The sequence below is a fragment of the Triticum aestivum genome, chromosome 4D (assembly GCF_018294505.1).
Source record: "Triticum aestivum cultivar Chinese Spring chromosome 4D, IWGSC CS RefSeq v2.1, whole genome shotgun sequence".
Lineage (NCBI taxonomy): Eukaryota > Viridiplantae > Streptophyta > Magnoliopsida > Poales > Poaceae > Triticum > Triticum aestivum.
Genome location: NC_057805.1, coordinates 401,339,936 through 401,351,822, shown reverse-complemented (window position 1 = coordinate 401,351,822; position 11,887 = coordinate 401,339,936). Strand labels below are relative to the sequence as shown.

Genomic DNA, 11,887 nt, shown 5'->3' with positions numbered 1-11,887 from the left:
CAATCCATTCTTTCAACTGACTAACAGACCATGTTTGTGGTGCGCTGATTGCCACCTCTATGTGAGTAAATTCACTCAGATCTGCTCCCAACTCATTTGTTTGGACAGTACCAGGACCATAGTAAGATCTCAACTTCACTACATCGGACATCTCGACTCACCTATTTTTTTTCAACAACGAAATACAAGTATTAGACATGTCTATATATTACCAGGACCATAGTAAATTTCACGATCAATATAATTTAATCTATGTGGACGATTATGATGAGTTGCTTGACTCTTGTTTTAATAATAATATAATAAATAGGCCCATGTTCACTAATAATAAATAGGCCTCAAATAATAATAATAATATAACCGACAAATATGATAATTCAGTTTATTTGAATTATATGGCCCATGTTGATGTATTTTTAATTTTAATCAATTTTAAAAAAAATTGTCTCTTCTTTCGAACTTTTTATTCATGTTTCCAACTTCTTATCACGCACCTGTGTACGTGTCAACTATTAAGTAACAACTTATTATCTCCACTAACAACTAATACAATTCACACACCTAAAACTATATTACTAAAATTTGCCGTAGCAACTACAAATATTTACGTATACTACCGGGGCAAATAACAATAATCGCACACAAATTTAATTTCACATCGAACGAAGCGTGCGTGCGAACGAATAATATTTACGTATACTACCGGGGCAAATAACAATATTTACGTATACTACCGGGCCAAATAAAAATATTTACGTATACTACCGGGCCAAATAACAATAATCGCACACAAATATTTACTTATACTACCGGGACAAATAACAATATTTACGTATACTACCGGAGCACCTACAAAAAAAATGTGGGCTGAAATATACCCTTGAAGCGTGCGTGCAAACGAAGAACGACGAACGACGAACGAAAAACTGCCGGTGCTCCGGCTCCAACGAAGAACGACGAACAACAGCTTCACCTCCACCACACTGCCCCAACTTCACCACCACCACACTGCCCCAACTTCACCACCACCACCTCCACCAAAATGCTCACCACGACCACCACGAGCTACCCCGTCAGTAGATCGACACCTCTTTTGGCTGCCCAAAATGAGTTGAACCCATTCACGGTGCCAAAATCGCGAAAATGTTGCTCATTTTGGGTGCCATTTTTCTGTAGAGAGAAGAGAAGGAAGAACACAGAAGAAAGGAGCAACGGGAGAAGAAGAATGGAGGAAGGAGAGGAAGGAAGGAGAGGATAAGGCCGGGCCGGCCAGCGTGTCAGGTGGCAGCCCCCTGTCGGCCAGCAGCTGGCCGATCGGCGGGCGGTAGGCCGACAGGGGCGCACAAGCCGACAGCCCACTGCCTCCCCCTCGCGCGACGTGGCCCGACCAACCACAGGCCACCGCGTGCCAGCCGGGCCTGCAGTCGGCCTGCTGCGGGCCGACGGTGTATTATTTTTGAAATTTCTTTTTTCCGCGTAATATTTCTGTAATTTAAAAAAATGTATTATTTAAAAAAATTCCCTTTTAACGAGGGCAAACGCAACTGGGAAAAAAGAGGAGCTGCATGCAGTAGTACACTGTATGGGTTTGCTAGTGCATGAACATATATACAGTGATAGTGGGATGTCCCAAATGGCACGCCTTCTTTTCCTCCTCCTCTTCCGCGCGAGGCAAGCCGCGCGCGCCGCCCGTATCGCTGCCGGACCGGAGGAGGAGGAGGAGCGGTCGGGGAAGAGGAGGAGGAGGAGATGGCTCCGATGAAGGTGGAGGAGCCAGAGGAGCCGGACCAGCAGGTGTCGGCCTTCAACTTGGAGCAGGCGAAGGCGGAGTTTGCCGTCGCCCAGTCCGACGAGATGACGGAGCAGCAAGCCATCCTGGAGCCCATCCAGGATAAGGCCTATGTGGAAGCCAACCGGGCGTTCCTCCGGCGGGAGTAGGCGGAGTCCGGTGCGCTCTTCACCGAGCTCGACGTGGAGATAGAGGCGGAGGAGGCCGGAGGGGAGCAGCCGAAGGCGCCTGAGGACCCGAAGCCGCAGCTGCCGCTCATGTTGCCGGAGCCGAGCTCAGAGATCGTCGTGATCTCCGACGAGGAATAGCTAGAATCGACGTAATACGTACGTTCTATTTTTTTGCATGTCTTTATATGGATATAAGAATCTAGTACGAGATGTCCGGATGCAAGAAGTGAAATTTGAGGCCTGTCTGATCACTGCACACGGACATGTCCAGACACGTCCACGAACGTTTGAGGGGCCATATTTGTCATATGTGGCTGTAGATGCTCTTAGTTGAGCACAATCAGCAGCACATGCGGCTGGCACATCATCTGCGCCAGATCGAGCTCAGCTCATGAAGACGCGACGGCTCCCACATGAAAACGAGGGCAAGCGCAACTGGGAAAAAAGAGATGTGTGCGGCAGTGCAGTGTATGGGTTTGCTAGTGCTTGAGACACGCACATGCATGAACGTATATATACAGTGACAGTGGGATGTTCCAAATGGCACGCCTTCTTTTGCTGTGCTCATTTATAGTGCCCTCCACTGGGATAGGTACCCTTTTGTGATGCATCGTGGAGTTCAGTTTTTTTTTTTTGGACAACTCATCGTGGAGTTCAGTTCAGAGATAAGAGCACGGCGACTTTGCGAATTTTGAGCTGCTTAAATTTTGTGAATATCAGTAAAACGTGAAATTTAAGCATGGAAGATGTGCAAATTTGAGAAAGGCCCTGAGTGTTACTGGTTAGCACCATGAGGTGGTGGGCTAGACAGCCAGGGTTCAGAGCCTCTATTTCCACCTATCGATAGATTCTGTTTTGTTTCAAGATCTTCACCGAGTCGCTGCGGATTTCCTTTCTTTTTCTTCTTCTTCTTTTTTGTCTCCTGTGCGATTGTCTTTGTACGCTCCCGTTAATAATCTATGAATGTAAAGGATTAGCACCGGCCAGTTGCAGTGAGAAAGCTGTGTGTGGACATTCTATTAATAGGTCATGACTGCGTGGCGTCAAGCCTTGACATTGTTCTCGCCCTTCCTCCCGCCCTCGGCAACCACCACGACCTGTTTGGGCTAGTATATTTCTCCCTACCATGTGTCTTTTTTTATTCCTGGTAAGCAAGAGTTCGCTTAATTAAATTAGAATGTGATGAGTTGTGACGACGTCTCTCATACAACCAGGAGATCATCACTCATAACAAAAAACTCTTCTCACTGACCTAGCTAGTTTTTCACTCATAACAAAAAACTCTTCTCACATGGCTCTCTCTTTCTTCAACCTCATAAGAAGGCAAAGGTGTAGTTTTTCCTTGCTTCCTATTTCTAGCCCTCTTTGATTCAACAGATTTTCATAGTAGTGATTCTGAGGATTAGAATCCTTAGGAGTTCATCCTACATTGATTCGTAAGACTTTTCTCAAGGATTCCTTAGTGCTACATCACTTAGGAATTTTATCATCCACTCAAATCTCTTGAAAGAATCCCCTGTATTTTCACCGATGCCATCCAAATTCCTACAAGATTCAAAAGGACATGACACTGGAATCATGTGATATTTTTCATTCTTGTATTTTTGAAATCCTGCAAATCAGAAAGACCCTAACCGTGTAAAATAAACATTTTAAATGTCTAAAACTGAAAATTGGAGACTCTGAGCATTCTTCTCTACCATTTCGGTCAGCTTTGCTTGCATGTCTCGGGACTGCTACTCATTTGTGCAAGAATTGCCGTTTCTCCGAGAAGGTGTATACCTGGTCCGAGGACGTCTGTCCCTGGTCATAGGACGGCGAAGTCTATTACTTGATTTTTTTTTTATGGTGGGATGCGCTGCTCTTTGGGCTGAAAAGACATCAAGGGCAAACGGAGTGTGCATTTTATCTACGTTATGAGGGACATTTGGAAAGATAGAAAACCAACCCATTTTCAGAGGATTAGAGAATTATCCATGTTGAGGTGACCTCTATAGCTTTTGTTTTGATATATAAAGAATGGACCCATGTTTTCGGGTAGGCCCCCGTGTGTTGTTTGGCATGCCTCCCTCGTCTGCTTTTCCCCACGGCATAGACAAATTAAACTGCAAATGACGCACGCAGTGTTTGTGATAAGATAATCATGATCCGTCTCCATCTCCATCTCCATCCGGGGCCGGTTTAATTTAGGCGCAACCAGCCAGCTGCCCAACTTGTCACTCGTCCCCATCGCACCGTCTCCATCTCAACTAGTAGTATAATAACTTTTTGCCTTGCTTTTGTTTCTTGCTGAGGAATATAAAAAAGATACTTATATGCCTTGGAAGTAACCAAGGCGAGGTAACACGTGACGGAATTGGACGCTGCTTGGAGAGTTCTGATTTTCACTTTCCGCAACCGTGGGCGAGTTCCTACCGCCTACCTTTGGGGGGACATGGACATGTGACATGTGTTAATTTACCGTGTGCGTCTCTGCGTACGTATCAACTTGTGCACCGATCAACTTGCAGCTGCAGGTTTAGGTTTAGGTCGATAACCAACTGCCGTTTTCGCGGTTTGCCCGAACGTGCAAGCGCAACCTTATCCATCTCCAATCTGGAGCTCATGAAGACGAGACGGCTCCCCGAATGAAAACGAGGGCAAGCGCAACTGGGAAAAAGGGGAGATGTATGCCAGCACAGCACAGTATACGGATTTGCTAGTGCCTGAGGCACATGCACGAGCGCGTATACAGTAGTAGGATGTTCCAAATGGCACGCATTCTTTTCCTGTGCTCATTTATAGCCACAATCCAAGTGGCTGCGGCGTCGGCCGATTGCAGCCAGCCAGGCCCACCGCTCGAGCTTGAAAGCACGTGACACCGATGGCCTCGGCCTTTCAGTTGCCCCGCTGGGATAGGTACGTACCCTTCGCGATGCATCCTGGAGCTCAGTTCGGAGAGGAGAAGAACATTCGCCATTTTGCTAATTTTCAGCCGCTTCAATTTTCTACTCCCTACGTTCCTAAATACAAGTCCTTTTAGGGATTTCAATACGAACTGCATACGGATGTATATAGACCTACTTTAGAGTGTAGATTCACTCATTTTGCTCCGCATCTACTCTATATTGGAATCTCTAAAAAGACTTATATTTAGGAAAGGAGGGAGTAGATATTAGCAAAACATGAAATTCAAGCAGGGACGAACAGTGTTCCTAGTTCCTCCTAGGACTAAGTCGTTTTAAGACGTGCAATTTTAGTAACTAAAAACTTGCTGGAACTTTTAATCCACATGTGTTTATAGTGAGGTGGAAAATGGGAATAAGTGAGTGTTGAACCAGATAAACGATCTTATGAACTAAAGGGTATATGCAAGGATTGTTGTTGAGCAACAAGCATTGATGCTCTTTGGGATTTTCGGTTAACCAAACATTATATTTGTTGTGTGCAATCCTCAATAATGGGGGCAACAGCTAGACACTGTGAGACTCATTTGATGTGAGGATCTTTCGTCATCATAACAAATACCAGTCGGACACTAATTATCAACGCCGCCATTGGTTGAAGAAATATAATTAGAGCAACACAACGACATCTGACGTTAATTGTTCCCCGATAGCAAACCAAGATGCAAAGACAGCCTACTGGCAGTTGTCCCTGAGGTTGACAGTGCAGTGCCAAAATTTCGTGGGACCTGATTCCTTGCCTCTTTGTATGTCTACACCACCGTGCAAACCAACGGTGCATGCAAAAGATATGCTAAATGACTGATGTGTTGTGTTACCGGGAATCAGCTGAAGGTGAAGGTTACTGTGAAGCAAAGCTGACCAGCTACTGGAGACTCTGCAGGAACAGACCACGGATTATGAATGTTAGTCCAGTTCATAACACCAGGGAGTGAGGAAAAGATTGAAGTCACGCAGAAAAAAAAGAACAGGTCTAAGCATTAGCGTGCAGGCAGATCGTTGTTCGTCCTCGTCTTGTATTACGGGAAAGCAACAGTTCGTTATTGGGATCATTACGCCTTATCAATATTCTGAACCAAAGATAAGACAAATGTACATCTTCGATGGAGGAGGTCAAAATTACCTCTAGTACCAAAACAAATGGCAGGACCCGTCTCTAGAAAGGCAAGCAGGGGCTGCCACCACGGTTGAGGCCAGGAGGCGAAGGGGTTTATGGTCCAGAAGTGAGAGCAAGGCTGGGCTGAGAACCTCACGAAACCAGCTAGTCCGTAGCAACAACCTTACTCCAGTTTGAAGTAATGATTTCTACTTTGAAAGGTATTTGCAGGATAGGAGATAGCATAAGACTATAACAGTATATTGTCCTGCACAAAAAAAGGAACAGGGAACAAGTGCTGACATAAAAGAGAACAAAATTCAGAAGTTCAACAGCGATAGGGCAGTGCAATTCCGTTTCAAAAGTACTGCAGTGTAATGCAAAAGTGAGTGGACCTCTAATAAACATTAGCTCACATTCAGAAGAGCTGGACTGATTCTGAATAAGACAGGGTACCACATAGTGAACGTAATTTTAATAAGTGTTCGAGGCTAAGCAAGAACAAGAAAGAGCCAACCGAATTCAGGCTCAAAAACCTTAACGAGACCCTACAGAAAAAGGCTACGATTCTAATCATGTGTAACCAAAAGGTTGATGCGGTGGGTTTAACTTGGGAAAAGAGCAGGCTATACGGTCTATGCAAGTGGAAAATAATCACCAGTTGTCATGAATTGCCTGAAGCACTACTCTTACAATGCTTAATTCACTAGATTACAAATAAAGTATCCAAATATAAATTGAAGATGCTAACTGCTCTGCTTGAACGGTTGGTGAGATTCACCTGGTCACAGATAAATCAATCAGGATTCAGGAAATTCAATTTCTAAAATGCGTAGGCGATCAAAATTTCTTAATGTAGTTGATAAATCGCAAGGCTTTTTAGTAATCACATGCAGTTATAAGGCTCCAGTAAAATAAGTAACTCCCTATGAGCTATTATCAGTTTATCACATGTTTGTATGTGGATTCCCATATAAATAAGTAACTCCAGTGAAAAGTATATTTTTCGTCCCTTAACTCTTTACGAAAATTTACAAATGGTCCCTAAACTCCAAAACCAGCAAACTGCAGTCCCTCAACTTTTAAAACCGGATAAGTTTAGACCCTGATGCTGCTTTAGGTGGTTTCTTTGCTGACTGGTGTCATTTTTTACTCAAACTGGGCAGGACCTGCCTGTCGGTGACAGGAGATGCACAAAATATATAGTGGGACCCATCTGTCAGTGGTGGAAACATGAAATAAATCAACACGGCAAAAAATGGCGTGTAATGTTCGAACTGGGCACCTCCCACAGCGTGCACACTGGAGCTAGCCACCTATCCAAAATAATCTGATGTTGTATTGAGTGATACATGTTACATATTACTCCCTCTGTAAACTTGTATAAGATCATTTAAGATCACTACTTCAGTGATCTAAACGATCTTATAAAAGTTTACAGAGGAAGTACTGGGTGCACACACGAACTCCACATGACCACACCTCACGCAGGGTGCACACACTCGAAATCAGCACCACACGCAGAGTGCACACGCAACGGATATAAGTAGAAATGCAGAACAAATGGTACGTCTCAGTCAACTAGTTAGTTAGCTACTTATTAAATTTAAAAAGACTAATAACTACTTACATTATTTTTACAAATTTTGACATTTATATCTCTGTTGTATGAATTCGTACACATCAATATAGCTACTCCATCATGCACATGAGTCCAGAAAAAAAGAAGGCGCAGAGTTGAATCAGCAAACACCTAATACAAATGCAAAAGCACGAGTCAAACTACTAATTAATTGAGAAAAACAAGGAAAAGAAATACACAGCATGGCATAACTACTTATTCTTCAGTTTTAATTAGGAATAAAGAAAAAGAAATCGCTTTTAAATTAGTTAATTTTGAACACGTTTAATACCCCCGTATATAATATAAATCAATATATACCTCTATATTAAACACAAAACATCTCCTGGTGAGTGGCTAGCTTGTGCACTCTTTATGTTGGAGGTCTCAGGTTCGAACTATGCATTGTGCATTTTGTGTAAAGCTATTATTTTCGTTCTCCTGACGCTGACAAGTGGGACCCGCACATGATGTGTCCAGTTTTAGTCAAAAACTACTCCTGGTCAGCAAAGAAAGCACACGAAGCAGCACCAGGGACTAAACTTATCCAGTTTTGAAAGTTGAGGGATTATAGTTTGCTGGTTTTGGAGTTTAGGGATCATTTGTAAACTTTCGAAAGAGTTGAGGGACTAAAAATGTACTTCTCCCGCATGATTAAACAAGGACAGTTCACAGGAGATTCCCATTGCCTGGCAATCGGCGCCTGCTAGGATATATCAAATGTCCAATTAAGTCATACTGCAATGAGATCAGAAAATAGAAAAACATATGCATCATAGAAGAGTTTAGATAGGATATAACAGCATTGTGCTATAACCATCCGATGAATGAACAATGAAATTACTAGAATCGGAACAATTATTTCAATTAACAGTGCATCATTCAATAGGGTACTTTCGTACGAGGCGATCTGACCGCCAGGCATCAACAACTTGCATTGGTACTCAACTGAAGCTGGCAATTAGAAAATATATGATGCACCAATTATACTGGAACAGAATGTACATGTCATACAAGGGAAATCGTTACCAATTGTATGCTTGGTTCTCTTCGATGCAGGTGGCCAGGGGGATGCACGCAATGCCCGGTAACTTCATATGCCTAGAGCCCCTTTTAAGCATCTATGCGGCAAGAAGCGTGTCCATTAGTCCAATGCCCATAAACACTGCCTCCATCTGCAGCTTCATCGCATGCCCATGCTAAGAAAGTAACAACTAATGTTAAGACAATTATCCTTTTGCAGTTGCTTGTATATGAGCTCTTTATCTGAGTAGAAATCTTGCCTAAAAAAAAGCCTTTTGGGGAATAGTATAATACAATGATTTATAATTTAATAAACTAATTGCATAAATGTATATCAAAATCTTCAGGTGCGAACACAGCGGTGACAGTATTCTCAGAAGTTCTCTATGTCTCAATGCAAATACCGGGTGTATATTTCCGTTGGAAAAAAAAGCATGTTTATGGAGAAGGTTGCATTTGCATGGATATGCACAAAAAATATCATATTAAGATAGTGCACTAAAGAATTGCACATGTGCATAAAATTGATGCAGGTATTCTAGTTGCTATAATTTGCTTCCCTCTCTGCAGATATCTAGAGTTATTGTGATAGCTTTGACAAACTCGGGGGTCTCTCTTCCGCGAACAATAGCAGATCGTGCAATCTACTCACAAGAATGTAAAAACAACAGGTCCTCCGATGAATGGTAGTTTTTTCCCTGCACTGTTCTTGTTCTTCAAACCATCTTCCACAAGAATTGAGCACAGAACCACACAATGCTCACAGCGACATCACTTCAGGGGATCTGCTCAATCCTAATACATGTGATGCTAGCTCCTCATCACCATGTTGCTTCAGTAACTCCACCAAACAATCAGCGCAGGAAGCGTCAATGCGTATTCCCCTATCCATGACCTTCCTCGCCAACGCCGAGGCCTCAAGGACATGCCCCTCCTGACACAGCCCCAACAACACGCCAGCATAGGCATCAGAATCACAGAGCACCCCATTATCATCCATCAGTCTCAACCAACAGCAAGCATGCAACCACATTTTCCTCTGACACAGCTCCCTCGCCATTGCACTTCCTGCGAGCGGGCTCAGCTGCACCCCTGCCTTCATCATCCTCTGCGCGAGGCCTTCAGCTTCCCTTGTCATCCCAGCCACAGACAAGCCTACCAGAAGAACATTATAGCACTGCCCGCTTGACAAAGTTCCGTCAACGACCAAACGCTCCACCACATCATATGCCTTGGAAATCAAGCCAGCCCCCCTGGCCGCGCAAAACCCATCGATCAGCGTCCGCACAAAAACGCGATTCGGCATCACCCCTCTAGCTACCATCCTATCCAGCACGCTCAGAGCTTCCACCATTCTCCCTTTTCGGCACAGGCATTTCGCCAAACATGTGTAGGACACCACATTGGGCACACACCCAGCACCGAGTCTGCCACCCTCCATCTCCTCCAGCAGCCCCACTGCGGCATCCACATGACCAAAAGCGAGCATCCCGTCGAGCATCGCGGTGTAAACCACCAGATTGGCCGCGCATCCAAACTCAGGCATTTTGTCAATCAGACAGCGGGCACCTTCGAAGTCGCCCCTGTACGCCAGCCTATGCACCGCGGTCACGATCAGGGGGACGGTCGGGTTGACGCCGGACCTGGACATGATGTCCAGAACGGCGGAGACATCACAATGCGAGCGTGCGGCGCGGAGGGCGGAGTGGAAGCAGGCCACGTCGGGCGCGAGGCCGGAGGATCGCATGTGGCGGAGGACGGCGAGTGAGACGGGGAAAAGGCCGGCATGAGTGGAGATGCCGAGGAGGAGGGCGTAGTGCGGGAGGGGCAGCGGGTGCGGGGAGGAGGAGAGGAGGAGGGGCACGGCGGAGGGGAGGTCCGGGAGCGAGGCGGCGAGCGAGGAGAGGGTGTGCGGGGAGGGGAGCGGCGGGGAGGGGGGCAGGCGCCAGAGCAGGAACCGGAGGGAGAGGAGCGGGGAGGGGAGGCGCGGCAGGAGGTCGGGGAGCGTGTGGAGGGGGAAGGCGTCTGACGGGGACGGGAAGGCGCGGGAGAGGGCGCGCGGGAGCGGCGTGGATGAGGCCTCCGGCGAGCGGAGGACGGCGAGGAGGGTGGCGAGGTTGCGGTCGCCGTGGGTGGAGAGGCGGCGGAGGAGGGTTAAGCGCTGGGGCATCTGGTTTGGACGACGGAGCGAGGTTGGTCCGGCACGGCGGCGCAGAAGGGAAGGCGAAGCGGAACTGGAAGCGTCCGAACGAGACGCCTGAAGTGAGCGTAAAATGGGCAGGCCCAATCTGGCGACCTCACTTGAGATTTTTCTTTTCTTCTCCATAAACTGCCTGTTGGATGTTTTTATCTCTTTTTTCAGTTCGTGTTTTTAAAAAGTTTTATGCATATTAAAGAATGCTCAACGTATGCTAAAAATAGTTCATCGTATATTTTAAAAGGGTCCGTCTATGTATCTCACATCTAAATATGATGTCATCAATTTTTGTGGCCACTTTGTTTTTTTCTTTTGACAAATCATCTCCTCCTTTATTCAATCACAATTGTATCATTTACAAGAAAATGTATAATCTCATCCGGAGGTGAATCCATCCAGATACTAGGAGGAGAGAACTTGGCCAACTTGGCCAATTCATGGGCTACCTGATTATTATCTCTAATACATGAATCAAATAAAACGTGATTAAAGTCTAGCGACATGTAATAACAGTCATCGAATATAGCACTTGCCACTGAACTGGAAAAGCCTTCCTTCAAAGCATTAACAACTTCTTCATTGTCGGAGACAACCTCAATTTTGCTACATCCCACTGTCTGTGCTAAGTTTAACCCAAATCTCACAGCCGTTGCTTCAGCAGAAAAAGAGTCATAGCAAAAATTCAGTCTTTCGTTTGCTGCAGCTATAAATTTGCCATTATCATCTCGGAGAATTGCACCAACCGTACCATTCAGATTGTCATGATCAAACCCAGCATCTAAATTAAGTTTCATATATCCTGACCGTGGCTTAGACCAAGCCATCACTCTCATCTTCGCTTTGGGCTTACATGCTATAACAAAGTTTGCTGCTAGTCCCCTTACTGCCAATTGAATTTGGGCTGCAGTTTGTGTTGTCTCACCATGTGTTAGTTTCCTCCGCTCAAACCACAAATACCAGGCGGTAGTTGCTATTGTCTCCCTCAGATTAGGCAGCCCAAGTACATGGATGTCCGAGTCCTAGAAACACAAAAGATGCTCAAGCAC

The 11,887-nt window shown here is 45.3% G+C and overlaps 1 protein-coding gene across 1 annotated transcript; it reads right to left on the bottom strand.

Annotated features, from left to right (window-relative positions):
• Positions 1 to 9,305: 9,305 nt before the first annotated feature.
• LOC123098188 (pentatricopeptide repeat-containing protein At5g47360) lies at positions 9,306 to 10,937 on the bottom strand. Its single transcript, XM_044520101.1, has one exon. The coding sequence runs from the start codon at positions 10,812 to 10,814 to the stop codon at positions 9,405 to 9,407; it is 1,410 nt and encodes a 469-aa protein (XP_044376036.1). The 5' UTR covers positions 10,815 to 10,937; the 3' UTR covers positions 9,306 to 9,404.
• Positions 10,938 to 11,887: the final 950 nt, after the last annotated feature.

Bases quoted from the DNA above. Each gene is read 5' to 3' on its own strand.
- LOC123098188 (XM_044520101.1), bottom strand. From the start codon at position 10,814: ATGCCCCAGCGCTTAACCCTCCTCCGCCGCCTCTCCACCCACGGCGAC.